Source organism: Pelophylax lessonae (assembly GCF_965119305.1).
Source record: "Pelophylax lessonae genome assembly, chromosome: 1".
Taxonomy (NCBI): domain Eukaryota; kingdom Metazoa; phylum Chordata; class Amphibia; order Anura; family Ranidae; genus Pelophylax; species Pelophylax lessonae.
In genome coordinates this window covers 526,278,798-526,299,681 of record NC_138768.1, presented here as the reverse complement: position 1 = coordinate 526,299,681, position 20,884 = coordinate 526,278,798, and the positions used below count along the sequence as shown (strand labels likewise).

General features: G+C 39.8%; 1 protein-coding gene across 1 annotated transcript in view; it reads left to right on the top strand.

Annotated features, from left to right (window-relative positions):
- The first annotated feature begins 802 nt into the window (after positions 1 to 802).
- CHRNA6 (cholinergic receptor nicotinic alpha 6 subunit) overlaps positions 803 to 20,884 on the top strand; it is a 96,826-nt gene continuing 76,744 nt past the window's right edge. Inside the window, exon 1 of the mRNA XM_082258952.1 lies at positions 803 to 1,076. Coding sequence (XP_082115078.1) covers positions 1,001 to 1,076 — 76 coding nt within the window. The 5' untranslated portion in view covers positions 803 to 1,000. The remainder of the gene's footprint in view (positions 1,077 to 20,884) is intronic.

The following is a 20,884-nucleotide window of genomic DNA, read 5'->3' as shown; positions in this document are numbered from 1 at the left end:
GCCTTCCTAGCCCCCAGGGGCAGGGTCCTGAGTCAAAGTTACCCCTTTTGAGACCCCCGCTCCGAAGTCACTGGTAACTGCACAGTATGGAAGTGACCAAAAATAATCTGGGCACTGCTTGTTGGACACTCGTTGATGTCTTTTTTGCTCCCCTAGGGCAGCAAAGGTCCACTGCTGTGCAGCTACAGGTCTAGCAGAACCTTCAAAATGAATGTGAGGCACAATGGGCAACTGGTGTTCCTACTAAATGAAGGCTATAACACCACATTGTACAGGTGGCCCATTATTGTGTGATACTAATTCTGTTTCAGCGGTGCATCAATCTGACAATGTTTGAGGAACAAATGACTGCAAAATATAGTTACTTGAGGCCAGCATTGGAAATTAAACACAATTTGGCAGGGGCATTTTGGTGGGCATTTTTTTATAATATTTACCACTGTAAATATAAAAAGGTCAATACTGCTCACATAAGATAGCAAGCTTGTTTGAAATCATGTATACAGTATGTTAATTTAAAAGAGACTCTTCCATGGTCTGATTATATCCCCATAAATGACCCGAAACCCTTCTGCATGGCCAATTTTCAGTAGCATCAAGCCTAGGTGTGTCTGTAAATTGAGTAGCAAACATCTGCTAACCTCTGCACAGCACAGGTTGCATTCTATTGCTCTGCATCACTCTATTTTCCGCTCCTCTCTCACTGTTGCTCTTGTTTATCCCTTGGGGCTGTGTTCTCTATCACATGAACGGGTACTTTTCCCTATGAATCTTTTCCTCATGAAAGAAACACACATGCAGTGTCAGTGACAGGAGAGCAGTGTGAGTCTTTCTCTGCTCTACCTGCCCCTATGTTTGGCACATCACTAAACAGTCATTGTACCTGTGCTTAGACACTAGACGGAGACCTTGATTTATATCCATGCTTCCAGCTGGATCCTGAATCATACATCTCACTTGTTTGTTCACCTTCAGTTTGTTATTTTCTGCTGGAGAAGACATGATTCTTTCCCATGTTAAGAAAACTGAAATGTATTTCTGCTGTGTTATACTTGTGATGTTGGTAGTCTTGCAAGGTAAGTCATTAAGAAATGAATTAGTATGGTTTTTAGATGATCGTGTTTCTAGGAGGTTTTAAAATAGTAATTTATGGTCAAGAATCCATGGTATGTTTTTGGGCATTTGGATTCAATCTGGATTCAGATTGTTTTGTTTGTTGTTATCATTGCATTGATGTTTAGTATATTTACCATATAACAAGAGTGCTTATCAGCAGCATATTTATTATGCAATAATAGGCATATGTATATTTCACCAGACATTCACTGGTAATGAATCACTCATTCTAAAACACATGCACCTAGAAGATTCACCCACATTTTATATTTGTTGCACATTAGATTCACTGCCTTATTATTTTCCATTTTTGAATAACTATTTTTATATTACAAGGGGCGTATTTATATAGCAGTGAATATGAATTGCACCAGGCATTTACTTGTAGTGACTCAATCACTGTAGTTAAAAACACATGCATCTGGAAGATTCACCCACATTTCATGTTTGTTGCACATTAGATTCACTGCCTTATTATTTTCCATTTTTTAATAAATATTTTTATATTACAAGGGGCGTATTTATATAGCAGTGAATATGAATTTCACCAGACATTCACTAGTGGTGACTCACTCACTGTCGTTAAAACGCATGCATCTGGAAGATTCACCCATATTTCATGTTTGTTGCACATTAGATTCACAGACTTATTTATTTACCCCATTTTTAAATAAATATTTTTAAATTATAAGGTGTATATTTATATAGCAGGAAATGTGAATTTCACCAGACATTCACTGATGGTGACTCAACCTCTGTTGTTTAAAATGCATGTACCTGGAAGATTCACCCACATTGAATGTTTAGTGCATGTTAAGTTTACTGCCTTATTCATTTTTTTCAAATTCTTTATTTATAAAAAGGAATAAAGCATCCATCAGAGCAGAACAATACAGAAAAGCGCGATATCTCACATAAAATAAAGATAATACAAAGTAGCATAGTAGCATATACTGCCTTATTAATTTACCCCATTTTTAAATAAATATTTTTATATCATAATAAGGGGTATATTTATACAGAAGGAAATGGGGATTTCACCAGACATTCACTGATGGTGACTCAATCTCTGTTGTTTAAAATGCATGCACCAGGAAGATTCACCCACATTGAATGTTTAGTGCATGTTAAATTAATTGCCTTATTAATTTTTTTTTTTCAAATTCTTTATTTATATAAAGGAATAAAGCATCCATCAGAGCAGAACAATACAGAAAAGGTGCAATATCTCATATAAAATAAAGACAATAAAGAGTAGCGTAGTAGTATACGCTGCCTTATTAATTTACCCCATCTTTAAAAAATATTTTTATATTATAAGGGGTGTATTTATACAGCAGGAAATTTGGATTTCACCAGATATTCACTGATGGTGACTCAATCACTGTTGTTTGAAACTTATGCACCTAGAAGATTCACCCTCAATAAATGTTTGGTGCACATTAGATTAACTGCTCTATAAATACGCCACATATATTTTTAAATTTTTTTTTTTAAAATTATTGACTACAAGTAAGATAATGAGATTTGGTTGCAGCTTTTTGGTTGCAGCTTTTTGAGAGCTAACAATGAGTTCATTACACTAATATTTGAAATACCGCATTTTATATAATATAGTATATTATTTTATTATATTTGGGATTACTTAATGGCATAAAGCAGTGATGTATAGCATCCCATAGCAACCACTCAAAAGACAGCTTACATTATTCAGCCCATTTTAGGTTTTTGAATGCTATTACTTAAGTGATTGCTTTGGGCTGATGTGTACATTTTTAAAACCTACAGTTTTACAAATTTGAATTTAACTGCAATTATAAGATTTACAAAAAGCATGAGAAAATGCACACATCAACCCAAGGCACCTACTACCTGATAATTTCATATTTAGAAATGTTTTGCTTTTCTTAGTGAATTGAACATTAGTTTAGAACAGACAATGTTGTATAAGATTACTTTATATTATTACTCTGCAACATTTATAAAAACTGTGGGTTAAAAACAAAGCAATATTTCAGCACCGAAAAAGTTAAAGCCAGGATGCACAGCCTTGCATTGTGGAGAAATCTAAGCCCTCTGGCACTAAAAGGGTTGAAAGACTAAGACAATTTAGTCAATGAAATTTTAATCTTGAGCAGCCAAGCGTTAAACAAGGACTTAAGGGAGAGCTGGAGTCACAAGTGCCTTGCGTAACATCATCTTCACTTGTCAAACCAAGTTTAGAAGAAATTTGCAGAAGTGCTCTCTAAAACCATTCAGTGTGTCTGCTCAATAAATCTTTAATAGAGAGATGTTCGATTTATCCCTCATAGCATGAAAAACACCAGTGGCTGTTTGTATTGCCTAACTGTATACTTTTGGATGATATGGGTCAGTTATTACACACAAAAATATTATTACAAATAGATGGTGGGGGTTACACATATGCCACATAATATGCAACGTGTCTATGACAAGTGAACTATGATGTGAGATTACTGTTCTGCAAAAGAGAATGCTGGGGTAATTTTACAATGTTCAATCTGAAATCCAGACAAACAGCTAAATAATCAGATGAAATACATATATAAGAGCTGTTTTACCTGCTAAAGGATTTGTATTTCTGTCCATCCAGTAAGGAGATTTATACAGCTCTGCCACACAGCACAGTCCTGTCTGAAAGACCAAAACAACTGATGTTTGGTCGGGTCTCCCTCTGAACCTTATAGACCGAATCAACTTGCTAAACATAATGATCCATTCTAAATGTAACGTTGTTTTTCAGAACTGTCCGGTGTGGATCCCTAGCTCCTTTTTTTAAGATATAGATTGCTGTGTAGGCCCCTTTATTTGGAATGGTTCTCTCCCTCCTCTGGCAAAATCCTCACTACATGTTTCTTACTAGTTTAGGGGGGTTGGCCCTTCCAAACTTTCAGGTGTATTATTGGGCGGTGATGTTGGCAACGGTTTATTGGTGGTTTGGGGGCTTTAGGTCCAATGCTGCTGTATATGTGGAGCGGCCTTTCTTGGCTCCATAGCTGATCTTCATAATATAGCGTATTGGGGACGCAGAGCATATGAGACTGCACCAGATCCAACCCTAGGCCATACTAAGAGTTTGGATGATGGCTCGGCCCTGATTCGTGAAGCCTGGCCATATTTCCCCCGGCCTAACCTCTTTGGAGGAATTCTACTTTATCTCATTTTTAATCTATTCCTGACCCTCAATTTTGGAAAAGATATTATGTTAAGACTTTGGCTGATATCATGCCTTCTGCTGTTTTGCTACCCTTCCTTCTGCTTGCTTGTCGGTTCCGGCTTGCGACAGGAGATGTTATTTTGGTACTTTCAGCTACGGCACACAGCCAGGGCGCAGTTTCCACAACCTCCCATCCTCCAGGCTGACTCTATTGAAGAGCTGTTGGCCCAGGGAGACCTTAAAAAAACCTTTCTCCTCCCAGTATGGTACACTGCTGTGTTTCAACTTCCCTAAGACAGGGAGATTTGGAAAGAAGGTGTTCCCTCTATGGCTAAAGAGGACTGGGAGGACTGCCTAGAACAGCTGGTTATCTGCTCCAGAGACAAAATGTCTGCACCTTGTCTATTATACCACCTTGAGGCTTTCTTGGATTCATCTGGGGTGAGGCTCTTCTTGTCCCTGCTGTTGGATACACTCTGCATCCTTTTTGCATATGTTTTGGACATGTCCTAAGCTCACTCCTCATTGGTTTTTAAATGTATTAATCTTCGCTTACAACTATCATTACCTTTCTCACCAGATTTAGCCTTGCTAAGACTATATGATGACGCACACTGGTCCCATCATTTAAAATTGTTGATTTCTTACCTCCTGTATTATGCTAAAAAGGAGATCCTGCTGAAGTGGACTTCCACAGAGCCTCCTATTGTGGCATCCTTGGAGGGCATGATTGATGCTTTTCTTCATATGTATTAGATCACCTACATGAACAGAGGATGCCCATGGAAATATGACAAATTGTGGCTTCCCTGGACATCCAACTAGTGGGGTTACTGTTTGTGAAACACTGTTTAGCACTCCCTTATGTACTTTGAGCTTCAGCCATTAGATTAGTACGCTGATGGATTCTTCCTTTCCCCCACCCCTTTCCCTCTTCCCCTCCTTCTCCCCCTCCCCTCACCTCCCCTCTCCTCCCCTCTCATCCCCTTGCCCTCCCCTCTCCTCCCCTTGCCCTCCCCTCTCCTCTCCCTCCTGTAGAAAAAAGGCAGTATATATATTTATATATTTATAGTATATTTGGTATTTATGACACAGGTGTAATAGAAAATCTAAAACGTATAGATAAGTCCACAACACTAGCAGCGCTAATGAGCATAATCTGCTAATAACAATAATAAGGTCACTACTGCATGGGAAAAATGGTGACAAAGTCTGAAGTTTAAATCCCACACACTTCCAGTGAGTCACAGTCCAAAACACAGGGAAAAGGGTGTGAAGGATCTCTTAATCATCCACCAAGCTTCCACCAATCACCGGTGCTCCCCCCTCTCTCTGGAAACTCACCAGATATTCAATCAAAACTCTCCCTCAAAGGATGCACAAATATGTGACTCCAAACTCATAGGATCGAGATTCCATGTGACACTTAATAGCCTTCTCAGAAAACTCCATTCATGGTATCATGTAAATAAATAGAGTAGGGGCACATAGTGTAATTCCGCAACTTTTAATGAAACAAAAAATATCACACAATAGCCCCTCTCCCCTCAAGGTTTCTACTTACAATAATACATTGGAATGAAGGCATTCAGTAAAAATATGCACGCTCTGTGACCTCCACTGTATCGGTCCCGTGTCCTCCAGGTACCTGTAGCGTGGCATCAATGTTTAGGGGACCGCACACACACGCCATGACGCGTTTCGTCGTAAGGACTTCCACTGAGAGCGTGTGTGCGTGGCGCGGTCGGCCGATATTTGTATAACTCACGGCGCAGGCGCACTGAGCCCACTCGCCGTTAACCCGGAAGCGAACGGGACTCGCTGACTTCCGTTCACATGACGTCAGCGCTTGTGACAGAACTTCCGCCCAGGCGCTAAACTCGCACATACCACATATAATCAACTTCGGCCCTTCCTACGGATGAAAACACTTTAGAAAATGCTCGGACAGCAAAACGGGTTGCGGATATATATGGCCCATATTTTCTTATGAGACTTATGTACGGCATCCATACATCCTTCTTAAGAGATAGGCAATTAGAGGTTGATAGCATCTTCTCTGATGCCATTGAGACAAATTCATCTCAAGATCTCACCTCCAACCTGAATTCTCTGGGATATACCTTAGAGAAACAGGTTCGGACGTGGTGGGACATATGTACATTTGAGAAATATATAAAAGAACGAATCATAATGAGAAGTCTAAGGTGGGAAGTTACCCCCCAAGACGCACTAGATGATGAGGGTTCCAGGACTGAGTGGCTGGAATTTTTTAACAATGTTGGCATCAAATTTCAGGAATTGATTTTAAAAAGGAAAAAACGTAAAATGAAAGTATTAGAGAAAAAAATAGCAGATTTAAAGATTATTTTGGATAAAGATAAAGAGCTACCAGCAGTTTTAAAATTTAATACGGACATCAAGAAAAAGTTGGAAAAGATAGACAGAGATACACACAAGAAAAAAGTTAAAAAATATTATAGAGATTTGGAGGATTTCAAAAGTAATTCCATTTATCTTTGGCAAAATCTGGGGGTTGGTGGTAATCCCGGACTAGCCCGGGTAGTTGGGCAACCTGTGGATCATCAGGTTAATAATGTGCCTGCACCTGGTCCTAATACTCCCAAAGGGCCATATAGGGGTAACTCTGGTCCACAGGGCCCCAAAGGGGCTAGGCCAAAACACTCCAACCCTTATTTTGTTCAAGGGAATAACAATGGATATCAAGGAAGCATGGAAACATATGGGTATCATTCAGATCAGAGACCCTGTTCCCCATATCGAGTCCCTACACAAAATCGATATGAACCACTGACTCAACATGGTGATTACAACTCTCCAGCCCCAAACCCACCTCGCCCTTTTTTATGGAGAGGAGGAAGAGGCAGGGGGGGAGGAGGGGAGGCAAACCTTGGAGGGGGAGACCCCAAGGCTGGGGTCCTCCTCAATCTCAAGTGATGTACACCTCATAATAGGGAGAGCAGCCAGGCCCTCACCAACATATGGGAGACCGTATGCAAGGGGATATAGGGCTGGACGCAAACAACAAAAAAAGAAGAAGGGACTTAATGGCATCTATAACTTAGCTGATGTTTCCTTGACGGATAAAGAATTAAACATATTACATGCAGGTTTAAAGTGCGCTAAACAAAAACCAGTAAATACATTTAATGTGTATATCGACTTGCACAAGTATATAAGGAAAATAAACCTTAAGAAATATTATCTTAATCCTGCACGGTCCACAGGTAATACCAGAGCTGGACTGATGAATTATACCGTGGGAATAGATAGTGGACTTAAAAACAATTCATTATTTAATCCACAGCAGTCTTCAAACCAGCATATCGAGGTTTTTAAAAACCTCGTTATTCGCGACCTTAAGGAAATCCCCACTAAGAAATTAGTGAATCCTAGACACATTCAGGAAGGGTTAGAATCTCTTGAAAAGAGAAAAAATGTGATCGTAAGACCTGCGGACAAGGGAGGGGGTGTTGTATTATTGAAAAAGGAGTATTATTATACTCAACTCACCTTTCTCTTAGCAGATACCTATACATATAGGGTATTGGATAGAGACCATACCCTACAATATAGACGTGAACTAAGTGTGCTGATAGAGAGAGGATATGATACACACATTCTATGCAAAAAAGAAAAACAGTATCTAGTACCAAGCTACAGTAGAATCCCGACCATTTAAACCTTGCCGAAGGTCCATAAGGATCAAGTTAACCCTCCGGCAAGGCCCATTGTAAATGGGATTCAATCAGTAGCTTCCAAATTGGGCGAGTACTTAGATCATTTTTTGCAAACCAGTGTGATTAAATTGAGATCCTATTTACAGGACACAAAGGCCTTTTTATTAGCTCTTAAGGAAGTGACTTTACCAACTAATGGGGACATCTACTTAGTGACAGGAGATGTCGCCTCATTATATACAATCATCCAACATGATGATGCCCTTTTGGCTTTTAACTGGGCTTTTAGCAGGAGGGAAGATGTTCCCCAGTGCCAAAAGAGATTTTTAAGGGATGCTTTCGATTTTTGTTTGGCGCACAATTATTTTTGGTTTAATGGTGTTTTTTACCAACAACAGAGAGGTGTGGCAATGAGGGCCAAGTTCGCTCCAAGTCTGGCGAATATATTCATGGGTGAATGGGAGGACCGCTTCATTTATGCTGCCCAACATGAAGAACTAGTGATGTATCGTCGCTCTATAGACGATCTGTTCTTTATCTGGGCAGGGAATGAATCCTCTCTATTGGAGTTTTTTGATAAACTCAACAAGAATTCTAACAACATCAAGTTAGACTTTAATTGGAGTCGCACCAACATTCACTTTCTGGACGTGGAGATATCCCTTCTGGAAGGTGGACTAAAGACCAAGGTCTATTTTAAGCCCACTGACTGGAATGGATATCTCCCCGTCCAGAGTGGACATCACCATAAATGGTTGTCCAATATTCCGAGGGGACAGTTTCTCAGAGTAAGGACAAACTGCACCACTGATGAAGATTTTGAAACCCAGGCCCAAGTTTTATAACAAAGGTTTGTAGAAAAAGGGTACGAAATCAATAAACTGGACACAACCATTGCTGAAGTAGGGAGTCTTTCTCAGGATGATTGTTTGAGGGATGCTGAGAGACAGGCCACACGTGAGCACGAATGGAGTTTCATAACGCAATACAGTGCGCAATACCAGGATGTGGAGCAGATTTTTAAAAAGCATTGGCCTATTTTATGCATGGATAAGGTTTTAAGCGAAGTATTACCAGATACTCCTTCGTTTATATATAGGAGAGGACCCACGTTTGGAGATCAAGTGGTTAAAAAAGTTTTGGATCCCCCCACCAAACCAACCATGTTTTGGGATAAGACCACTTTTTTTTTTTGCATGTAGAAAATGAAAAACATGCAGACAGGTACACACACACCTGAGGAATTTTACAATGTTCACGTCTCCTTCCAATGGACAAAGCATTGAAATCAAAGACTTAATAACTTGTAATAGTACACATGTTGTGTACGGTTTACAATGTCCATGTAATTTGATTAATATTGGAAGGACTAAACGTACCATAGCCATCGGGGTGTCTGAGCATATTGCAAATATCCGGAAGAGTTTTAAGGATCATAATGTATCCCTACATTTTCGTGAATTCCACAATAGAGATCCCACACATCTTAAGTTCTGGGGGGTGGAAAGGGTGGATCCAGTGTGGAGAGGATCCAATAGAGTTCGCAAACTTTCCAAACGTGAAACACACTGGATCTACCTTACAGAATCTTTACATCCCAAAGGCTTAAATATTAATTTAGATATCAATTGTTTTATCAGTAATTATTAATAATATATGTGGGTCATCTATTTGCAGTCTATTTTAAAAAATTTTCTAGCTTTTATTCTTGGTGTTTCCGTTTTTTAAGTGATGTTTTAAGAGTTTTTATGACTTTTAAGAAAAATTGTGCATTCGTTTTTTTATGTCTCCGGTTTATCAAGGTAGATTGGGGCAATTTTTTAGGATGTATTTATATTTATATATTTATTATCATATAAATGCTGGAGCACTAAATTTATTTAACAGTTGTGTATGTACTTATCTGTTAATATCAATATAGAATACTATCAATTCCTTGCGATTAGCCAATTCATGTGGTTTTATCTTTATAATAACATGTCTTTGATTGAATGTATTTTATGACCAAGTTTAGTATAACGTTTATATATGTACAATGATAGGCATTCAGATAAATGTATGGATGCCGTACATAAGTTTCATAAGAAAATATGGGCCATATATATCCGCAACCCGTTTTGCTGTCCGAGCATTTTCTAAAGTGTTTTCATCCGTAGGAAGGGCCGGAAGTTGATTATATGTGGTATGTGCGAGTTTAGCGTCCGGGCGGAAGTCCTGTCACAAGCGCTGACGTCATGTGAACGGAAGTTAGCGAGTCCCGTTCGCTTAACGTTAACGGCGAGTGGGCTTAGTGCGCCTGCGCCGTGAGTTATACAAATATCGGCCGACCGCGCCGTGCACACACGCTCTCAGTGGAAGTCCTTACGACGAAACGCGCCAGGGCGTGTGTGCACGGTCGCCTAAACATTGATGCCACGCTGGGCCACGCTACAGGTACCTGGAGGACACGGGACCGATACAATGGAGGTCACAGAGCGTGCATATTTTTACTGAATGCCTTCATTCCAATGTATTATTGTAAGTAGAAACCTTGAGGGGAGAGGGGCTATTGTGTGATATTTTTTGTTTCATTAAAAGTTGCGGAATTACACTATGTGCCCCAACTCTATTTATTTACATGATACCATGAATGTAGTTTTCTAAGAAGGCTATTAAGTGTCACATGGAATCTCGATCCTATGAGTTTGGAGTCACATATTTGTGCATCCTTTGAGGGAGAGTTTTGATCGAATATCTGGTGAGTTTCCAGAGAGAGGGGGGAGCACCGGTGATTGGTGGAAGCTTGGTGGATGATTAAGAGATCCTTCACACCCTTTTACCTGTGTTTTGGACTGTGACTCACTGGAAGTGTGTGGGATTTAAACTTCAGACTTTGTCACCATTTTTCCCATGCAGGAGTGACCTTATTATTGTTATCAGCAGATTATGCTCATTAGCGCTGCTAGTGTTGTGGACTTATCTAAACGTTTTAGATTTTCTATTACACCTGTGTCATGCTTTTTTATTATAGCAGCAGCTGAGACCCATCTAGGGTTTCTTGTTTATATACTTTTATATCTCTGGTAAAATTAGAGCGCAGGGTGAGTTAGTTTTTTGCATTCGTTGCGGCTTTGTGCATTTCCTTCACTCCTTTTTAATGTTTGGTATTTATGTTTAGTACATAATGATAATTACTACACAATAAATGTTCCAATTTTTACTGCCATTTTTTTTTGCTGCAGAGACAAGCTCTTAGATTTGGCAGTGACAACCAATCAATTTTCAGCTCTTTTTTTTATTGGTTTTATTAGTTTTTGTTAGATTTTAAAACACACATACAGTTAATGAGGTCCTCACTTTTCCGCTTGAACTAATAAAACAGAAATGCTACTGCCAACTCCAAGGGCTCTACCTGTTTGTAGGTCTGTAAGTAAAGGATCTGGGCTTGCACTAACAAGGAGAAGTGGCAGAATGTGATTATTCAGACACCTATTCTCCAGGACACTAATCTCCTTGTTCTTGGTCACCTCACTCAGAACAGAAGCATCCCCAAAAAAGAGCCCAGAAGGGAGGTCTTACCCACACTTGACAGGTGCCATGTCCACCCCTATATGGCAATCTGTAGCAAATTGCACATGTGCAGCAATACGTGAATAGTGGACCAGCTTTTCCTTTCTGTCTTTTCAATTTCAAAAGCCAGAAAAGCAAAACCAACCCAACAATTAACGCACATGCATAATTGGCTACAGAGTCCAGTAGCTCCATATTGAGATGGTGGAAGTGCCTTTGCAGTGCAGGACACAGAGTCAGACTTCCCCAATTAGAATTTTACTGGAGATGCTTGTTTGCTGGGGACACAGACCCCCTCAAAACAGGGATTGTACTCTGCCAGCAGCACACAACGGACACTAGCCCACACATTAAAGCAGATCGGTTTAGCGTGTGCCTAGTGTGAGTGGGCCCATAGGGTACAGCAACACACCAAAAACCTGTTTTAATCAGGCACAGTCTAAATCATCTATATGAGGCTAGGTACAGACCTGCAGCCTGGGCAATCTATAGCATTAGGGAATGTCCAGCAGATAGCAGGAGAGGAGAGGGAACTTTCTATCCATCCAAAAACACATGCAGCCACACGTGGATTGATATTTGTGTGCAATAATGAGCATTTAACTGGTTGAAATTGTTAATTCCCCCCCTCCCCAAAGTGACCTGCTTATTGCCCATTCCTTATCTGAGCATCATATCAAAGCTTTTATTAAGGTCGGGTTTACCCAATTTTGGCCAACCTTTGCGTAAGAGAATTTAGGCAGACATTATTTACATATACAGAGGGAAAGTACATATTGTGATATACATAGTGTCTACTCCTAGGAAAAATGTTTAGAAACCATACATTAAACCATTTAGGATCTTCAGCAGCGGGTGCTAGAGCTGCATGATGGATTGCATTTATTTTCATAATAGCACTGCATGAAGGTTCACCAACCAGCACACCATATATTGGTATCTACACCTCTTTATTCAGATTTGTTTGTTTGTGCAGACACATTTTGTGACAGGTTGAAGGCTGGTATCTTATGGCAAGGTCACATTCCCTTATAAGTTAGAAATATTAGAATCCTTGAGGGGTACATAATTTGATTGCATCTTTTAGGGGTACAAAAATTGATTCCAAACTGATATATAAGATCACATCGCTTAACCTATTGTTTTATTCTAATTTATAGCTGAGTCTAGAGTCGCAGGGATATAATTCAACTTCAGCTGGGTACGTTTAGGCAAGAAGATGGTGTAATCTAAACATTTTATAACCCAATAAGGCTATAACTTGTAAATTGCATCCAGACTGTAAAATTTCATTTTTCTGACAGCTTCCAGAAGGGCTAGCCTTGTCTAAAAGTATCTCTGATCCAGCCTGAGCTCCTGTGGTGAACTCATTCTCAGTAAGCTTCTTTTAATGAAAAAATAAAATTCACTGCAGCTTTTTTATATCTCATGGTTGACCCACAACAGTGATTCCAGTAATGAACTGCACTATTCTGCTGCATTCAGAAAAGACTAGTTAAATATGCAGTTGTTTGCCAGTGTGTTTCAACCACTTAAGGACCGAGACTATTTTTGATACATGTTGTTTACAAGTTAAAATCAGTATTTTTTTGCTAGAAAATTAATTAGAACCCCAAACGTTATATATATTTTTTTTAGCAAAGACTGGAGAATAAAATAAAAATTTTTTTGTCATGCGGTATTTGCGCAGCATTCTTTCAAACGCAATTCTTTTGGGAAAAATACACTTCACTGAATTTAAAAAAATAAATAAACAGTAAAGTTAGCCAATTTTTTTGTATATTGTAAAAGACAATGTCATGTTGAGTAAATAGAGACCTAACCTGTTACGGTTTAAAATTGCGCACACTCGTGGAATGGCGACAAATTACAGTACTTAAAAATCTCCATAGGCGACTTTAATAACATTTTGGCGGTTACCAGTTAAGAGTTACAGAGGAGGTCTTTTGTGAGAATTATTGCTTTCGTGCTGACGATAGTGGCGATACCTCACATGTGTTTTTTGAACACCATTTACATTCTTGGGCGCAATTTACGTATGCGTTTTATTGGTGCGCGAGCTCACAGGGACAGGGGCGCTCTAAAAAAAAAATTTTCCTATTTATTTTATTTTATTTTTTATTTTTAACACTGTTCCTTGAAAAAAATCTGATCACTTTTATTGCTGTCACAAGGAATGAAAACATCCCTTGTGGCAGTAATAGGCAGTGGCATGTACTCTTTATAGAGGGATCTGGTGTCTAAATGCAAAATCTGCATTTTTGAATACTGTCAGTTTTTAAAAATCATATAATAAATCTCACAAAACCGCCCAGTACTTATGGAGAAATCTCTGCGCTTAAGGAGGTGTCAGCTACATAGGCTAACTGACCAATTAATAAATGCTGCTACTTAAAGAAATAAAATTGAATAATAATATTGGTCCAAGGTAAATGACAAATATTAGTAGCGCAAAACAAACATGAATTGTCAAATTCTTGGCATAAAGGTAGAGACACCAGCGAACAATGATCAAATAAAATCACTAAAATCACAAAAAAGTCCCACAGTCCATTCAGCCAAGAAATGCAGGAAAAAATGTTGTTGTGAAGGGCACCAGGGATCCAAATTTCCGTGAAGTGTATGAGGATCACCACTATTCCACCACCAAGTGCCAGGGATAATATAAGATGGCAACTCACCAGACCTTAACTTTTTAACTCTCGAAAATGAACAATCGCACCTGTAAACAGCAGTGTGGTCCAATGGAAAAGAAAACCTTCCAGTTCATTAATTAGTCATCAATACCCGGTACTCAGAGCATGTGGGGAAATAAATAAAGCCTCCACTAGTGCAATATGTCCAAACCGTCATTTATTTCAAACACACAGTAAACATTGCACTCACTTGTAACATGAAGTAAATAGGCACATCATCACATAAAGCGGTGAGGATAAACCGCCGTTGCCGTCGTGACCTGGCTCCACGCCAGGGCAAGACTCTCCGGAAGTCCTCCTACACCTCGCTTGGGACACCGAGTACGTCGTCTGGCCACGCCCCGACGCGTTTCCTCACTTCCGACTTCAACAGGGGGCGTCAATTCAGTTTTTTTAAATCGTCGCTGTTATCAGCCGAGTAAACCAGATGTGATGTTGTGGCGCCGCTTCCATGTTACTTGATCGGAGACCCGATCGAAGCAGCATCTGGCTTCGTTCAAACTCTAACCAGCCGGCGGACATTCCGGTTGGTTGCTCGGGTCTACCGGTGGGACAGGAGAACCCGGCAGAGCAGCGGAAGGCAGTGGGAGGGGGATGTCCCCTCCCACTCACTGGGATAATGGTCGAGCGGCTGCAGACCCGCATCAGTTGTTATCACTAGAAAGCTGACCGCCGGCTCTAAAAAAAAAAACTGTACCGGGTTGATGCCTGCAGCTGCAGGCATCATCCCAGTACAACCATTTCTTCAAGCCAACATACAGGTACCTGGGTTTGTCGGAAGTGGTTAAATACAAAAGCAGACTTGTTGTCCTGGTTCAACACTGCCTGTGATCTCCAGTGTCTCTTCATGGTACATTTTAATCAACACAAAATTGTAACCAAAGCATTTGTACCATGCAACATGTTTTTAAATTCTATCTAAAGCCACATTGTTTTCATTTTGATAGAGTATGGAAGGTTTAAGTTTTTATTGTTGACAATGTCCTGGCTAGGGAAATTCACCCTCTTTATTTGCAATATTATTTTGAAAATAAGAGAAATTTCCAAACTATGAGTTGTAAGCAGATCAGGGTTAGAGGGGAAATCTTTCAATGAGGACACTTGTTTGATTTCCTTTTCATTTTTGCTATCTCTCTAAGACAGGATTAGAAGACATAGCTCAAATGGTGGCAAAAACAACAATTCCCTACTTTTGTGGCTGTTGTTATAAGAGCTAAAGATATTTCATATTGTTATAAGCATGTCTGTAAATGATCTTATTTATCCAAGTCATGGTAAAGCTAGTAGTGCTTAGTCACATTTAACTTGTGTATGTTGACAATATTTTGCAGCATGTCCAAGATGATTTTTCATTTCTAGGTATCAAGAACATTCCCCTAGCAAACTGTAAATATCCATATGGCTATCTAAGTCACCTTAAAGTGGAGTTCCACCCTAAAATGACACTTCTGTCCATCTTCTTGGTCCGGGTCACCTTAAAAAGAAATGGATAATCGCATTTTTTTTTTTTACTTACCTTGGATTAGAAGAAAATATACTTACCTTACTTCCTCTTCCTTCCCTCGGCGGCCACGGCCCGTCGTCACTTCCTGGCTTGCAATGATTCCTGGGAGCTGAACGTCATCGCTCCCAGGAATCAATGCGCCTGCACCGACCACGTCATTCCCTTCTAAACAGCTTCTGGGCATGCCCAGAAGCTGTGGAGGGATGACGCGCGCGCACCGGAAGTGACGGCGGGGACGGTGCAGTGCATCGTGGGACCGAAGAGGACGGAAGAGGACGCAGAAGAGGATCGCGCTGGCTTCAAGCTGCCCACACCTGAGATGGCAGCGCTGGACAATTGTGTGTAAAATAGGTGCGCTAACAATGAATGAATAAATGAATATATCAACACAGTGATAAATAACAATCTTAAATATGGTGATATTCCAAGTGAGTAAATAAAATAAAATAAATCAAATGTCCAAAAGAAATCAAAAGTGACAAGTGATGAAACGTTGTGATCCTTGACTTATTAAATACAAAAACTCATATGGTGATGTGAATTCAAAAGTCCACAAAAACTCTTCACCAAAATGTTGAAAAGGTAAAGTAAGTTGCCAGTGCTCTGTGATTGAAGATTCCGCCACCACCACACTATCCTTCTTACCAGATGAATGAATTAGGAAGGCAGAGAAAACTCTGATGATAGTGTTGGGGAGAAGAAAATAATCAATTAATCCACCCTGTGATATGGTGCAGGATTAGCCTCTTACCAAATGGCAGATGGAATCAGCACAGAGAATATGGCGCAGACAATGCCTCTTCACTGTATCTGTAACTGGCAGCTGTGTTTCACTTTCACTAAGAATCCGTCCTCCTATTAGCTCTCCAAGATGAGCATTATGGTGATAGAAAATAAACGGACCATAGTGTAATATCCCCGAGGTAAATTTATTCAAAATAAAGTGTTGCACTTACATTAGGGATGGAAACATTTGCGGCAGTACAGAAACGATACACCTGACTCGGCTGCAGACCGAGCGGTGTTGGACGTTCGTGGCGGCGCGACACGCCTCCTCTCTAACGACGTTTCTTCCAAACGGGCTTCTGCTGAGATAGGAGGGACGTGCGCGCCGCCACCTCCGTCCTCTTGAAGCTCAGGAGTATGACCACTTCCGGTGTCCGCAGTGCATGTGCGGAAGTGCTCACTCATAACGAAAATAAGCTGATTATCCATTGAAACCCAATCATTTCTTTCCTTCGGTACTCGATACTTATTGGAACGATAATCAAGGTGTATATCTATATGTGGGCTTTTAATATGCGCATGCAGTATAAAAGGGACACCGGAAATGTACAATCCTCCCACTTCCTGTGCCACCATAAACCTATGCATGAAACAAAATCGGAAGTGTGGGGAATGTGAATATTGGACCAATCACGGTCCATATAAATGCAAAATAAATGATGTATGTCTAAAAACATAATATTACATAATACAGTTTAAAAACTATTTAACATAATTAAAATTAATATTAAATATATATGACTAACATTTATTTGCTGATAATAAAATATTAAAATTTTAAAATTTTAAATATAAAATATACAATATTTGAATTATTAAAATCATAATAAAATGTGTAAAATATTGAAATGTCTTAAATCAGTGTATTGAGACTGAACAAGGAGTTAATTGTTATTAATATGGGCATTGATGTCCCATTCCACGTTGTGTCCCCAAGGTCTAAAGCACTTCATTTCGTAGATCCAGAAGGTTTCCCTTCTTGAAATGGATCTCTTCAGGTTACTCCCTCTCCAATGGGGTACATATTTTTCAATCACTATAATTCGTAAATTCTTGGGATTTTTATGGTGACATTTTGCAAAGTGTACAGATACACTGTGTCCAGTGAACCCTTTTCTTATGTTGGAGAGGTGTTCCCCTATTCGAATGCTGGCAGTGCGTATAGTTCTCCCAATGTATTGTTGCCCGCAACTACATTGGAGGAGATAAATCACCCCCTTCGTATGGCAGGTGATGAACTCCTTAATCTTATACTCTTTTCCAGTGGCGGTAGATGAGAACTTGTTAGTACGTATAGTCTTTGCTCCTTTGCAGATTTGGCAATTTTTGCATGGAAAATAGCCTTTCATATCTGGAAAGAATTTTGGTACTAACGGTTTTTCAATAGGATTATTTGCAATGAGGTTTTTCAAATTCCTCGCTTTTCTATAGATGATATCTGGTTTCTCAGGGAGAGAAGGCCCTAATACTTTGTCTCCTTGTAAAATACTCCAGTGTTTTTTGAAGACATGATTGAGCCATCTATAGTTTTGGGAAAATTGTGTGACAAAGGCATATTCGAATTTAGGCTGGGAAGTTTGATCAGTCGTTTTGGTCAAGACGAGATCTTCTTGTGTTTGTTGACCTATCAACTCAATTTCTTGGTCAAGTATCTGTGGCATGTAACCTTTTTCTAAAAATCTTTGTTTTAAAACGTTGGCTTGTTCTTTAAAATCCGACTCATTTGTGCAGTTGCGTCTAATTCGCTTGAATTGTCCCTTAGGGACCGATCTGAGCCACTTCGGGTGGTGGCAACTGTCCATGGTGATAAAACCGTTTTTGTCGGTCGGTTTAAAATATGTTTTTGTAATAAAACCTGCGCCATGTCTTAAAATTACTAGATCTAAAAAGTTAACCGCTGTGGGGCTGGATTCGTAAGAAAATCTGATTCCCCAGCTATTGCAGTTTAGCTGGTCCATAAAAACTTTCAATGATTGGTTACTCCCTTTCCAGATAAAAATTGCATCATCAATGTAGCGTCTCCAAAACACTAGTTCCTTGGCTCTGTGGGAAAAGATATTTCGATCCTCCCACAGAGCCATAAAGAGATTCGCCACACTGGGGGCAAATTTGGCCCCCATCGCAACTCCGGTACGTTGGAGATAAAACCTTTGATCGTAATAAAAGTAGTTATGTTCCATGCCAAAGGTTAAAAGGTTTAAAATAAACTCTTTATGTGCCACTGATATATCTTGATTGGTGTCCAAGAAAGTGCTTACCGCCTCATATCCCATCTCGTGTGGGATGATTGTGTATAAAGACGCCACGTCAGCAGTCACGAGTAGTACATCTCCTTCAATATTTAATTGTCTTATTTCTTGGATGCACTGCGTGGTGTCTTTTAGGTAAGCTGGGGTTTCTTGGACCAAGGGTTGCAAGAAGTGGTCTATATATTTCCCGATCCTGGAAGTGACAGAATCTATCCCACTCACAATGGGTCTTCCAGGAGGTTTCGTCAAGTTTTTGTGAACTTTCGGGAGATAATAAATAATGGGCAATTTTGGGGAAAGTGGTATTAAAAATTCCTTTTCTTTCTTATTTAAAATCCCATCTTCGAAACCTTGTTTGATAATCCTTTCCAATTTCTTCTTATATGAATAAGTGGGGTCTTTCTTTAAAATAGCATACGTATTAGTATCCGCTAGGAGATTATTCATTTCTTCTAGATAATCTTCTTTTTTTAGCAGTACTATTCCTCCCCCTTTATCGGCTGGCCGAATGACGAGATCTTTGTTATCACACAAAGTCTTGATCCCCTTTTTCAAATCTATTTGGGGTTTATGTTGTATCACCTTTTTCTCAAGTTCGTTCAGCACAGTATCTCTAAACACTGTGATGTTGTTGCTCTGTGCCCCGGGCGGGTTAAACAGAGAAGCGTTTCTCAGGTTAGTAGAGTGTGTAGAACTGGTTTGATACGAAACATAATTCCTTTCACTGGCCTTGGATAGGAAATGTCTTTTGACATTCAATTTTCTTACAAATTTTTGGATGTCTATGAAGGTTTCGAATTTATTGAGCGATTGTTTAGGGGCATATTTAAGACCTTTGCCTAGCGTGTGTTTTTCACTTTCTGTGAGTTCTACCCCACTCAAATTGAATATACCCATCTCATCTTGATTCTTCTTCTTTTTAGTTTTACCACCTCTGCAACCTCTTGTTATCTTTTTCTTTTGTTTTTCTTTGGGCCCTGTCCTAAAAAACTCCGCTTTTTTGAATTAATAGGAGTTCTGGACGAAGGCTCATCTCTCGAGTCTTCTCTATTTTCATATCCTTCGTACCTCAATGGTTCAAACCTCGTATTGGTGTTATACTGGTGAGACCTGGGAGTATGAGGTGTATCAGGATAGTTGCCCATGTAATCCAATCTGACCCTTCTGGGAGATCTCGATCTTGAACGTTCCCGTTTTCTTTCCACTGATCTGGAACGATTTTCAAGATCTTCTCTATATGGTTCTTGTCTAATAGGACGTTGAGCGCTGGACAATACATTTTCAAGGTAAGTATTTCTTCTTGCAGGTAAGTGCAACCCAGGACAGTACAGAGGCTATCCATTGTGGAATACACTAGCCCTCACTGTCCCGGGGGTATTTTTATGTCATTTTTTTTTTTTTAGGTGGAACTACGCTTTAATCCGATCACCATGAAATATTAGTAATCTCTACAGCTAACTCAGTCACCTAATCCAATCAGTTGTGGAATCATTCCAGTTCTAACTGCATATTCCCATTCCTTGGTGTGAAAGGGCTGCAGAAGGTTGTGAACCAGTTGTCCTTTGTGTCCAAAATGTGCATTTAACTCTCCTCAAAAGCATGTCCCTTTTCCTTTAGGTGTAGGAAAAAAGCTAGGGGAGAAATAGAGGCAGAAGAAACAGTTACATCCTTTGATGTCATGCTCCCTTTTCACTTATATAGCAAGGTTTCCAGACCTGTGGCCTGATGTGAGTCTGCCATTGTTACCGGTTACCTCTCCAGCCCATGTTGAGCTGCGACCCCGGGTGTGAGAACTGAGACATTGACAACTCCGGCATCTTGGTTTTGTGGTTTTATTGTATATAAGGGGATGGGAGAAGGGTATGAGTGGGATACTCCTTAGGCTCAACTAAGTACACTTGGGACTTTATCCAGGAAAAATGTCTGTTAACGCTGCCTTGATGCCAGCCGATGCTAGCCAACGCTCACTGACTCTCAGAACACACTGTAACTTGATAGAAGTGCTGAATCCTCTACTTTAAGTCCAGAAGATCCAGGACTGTAGATCATAGAACTACTGACACTGCGGGACTGCAAAGTCACTGAGTACTTCCCCCCCAGCCTTG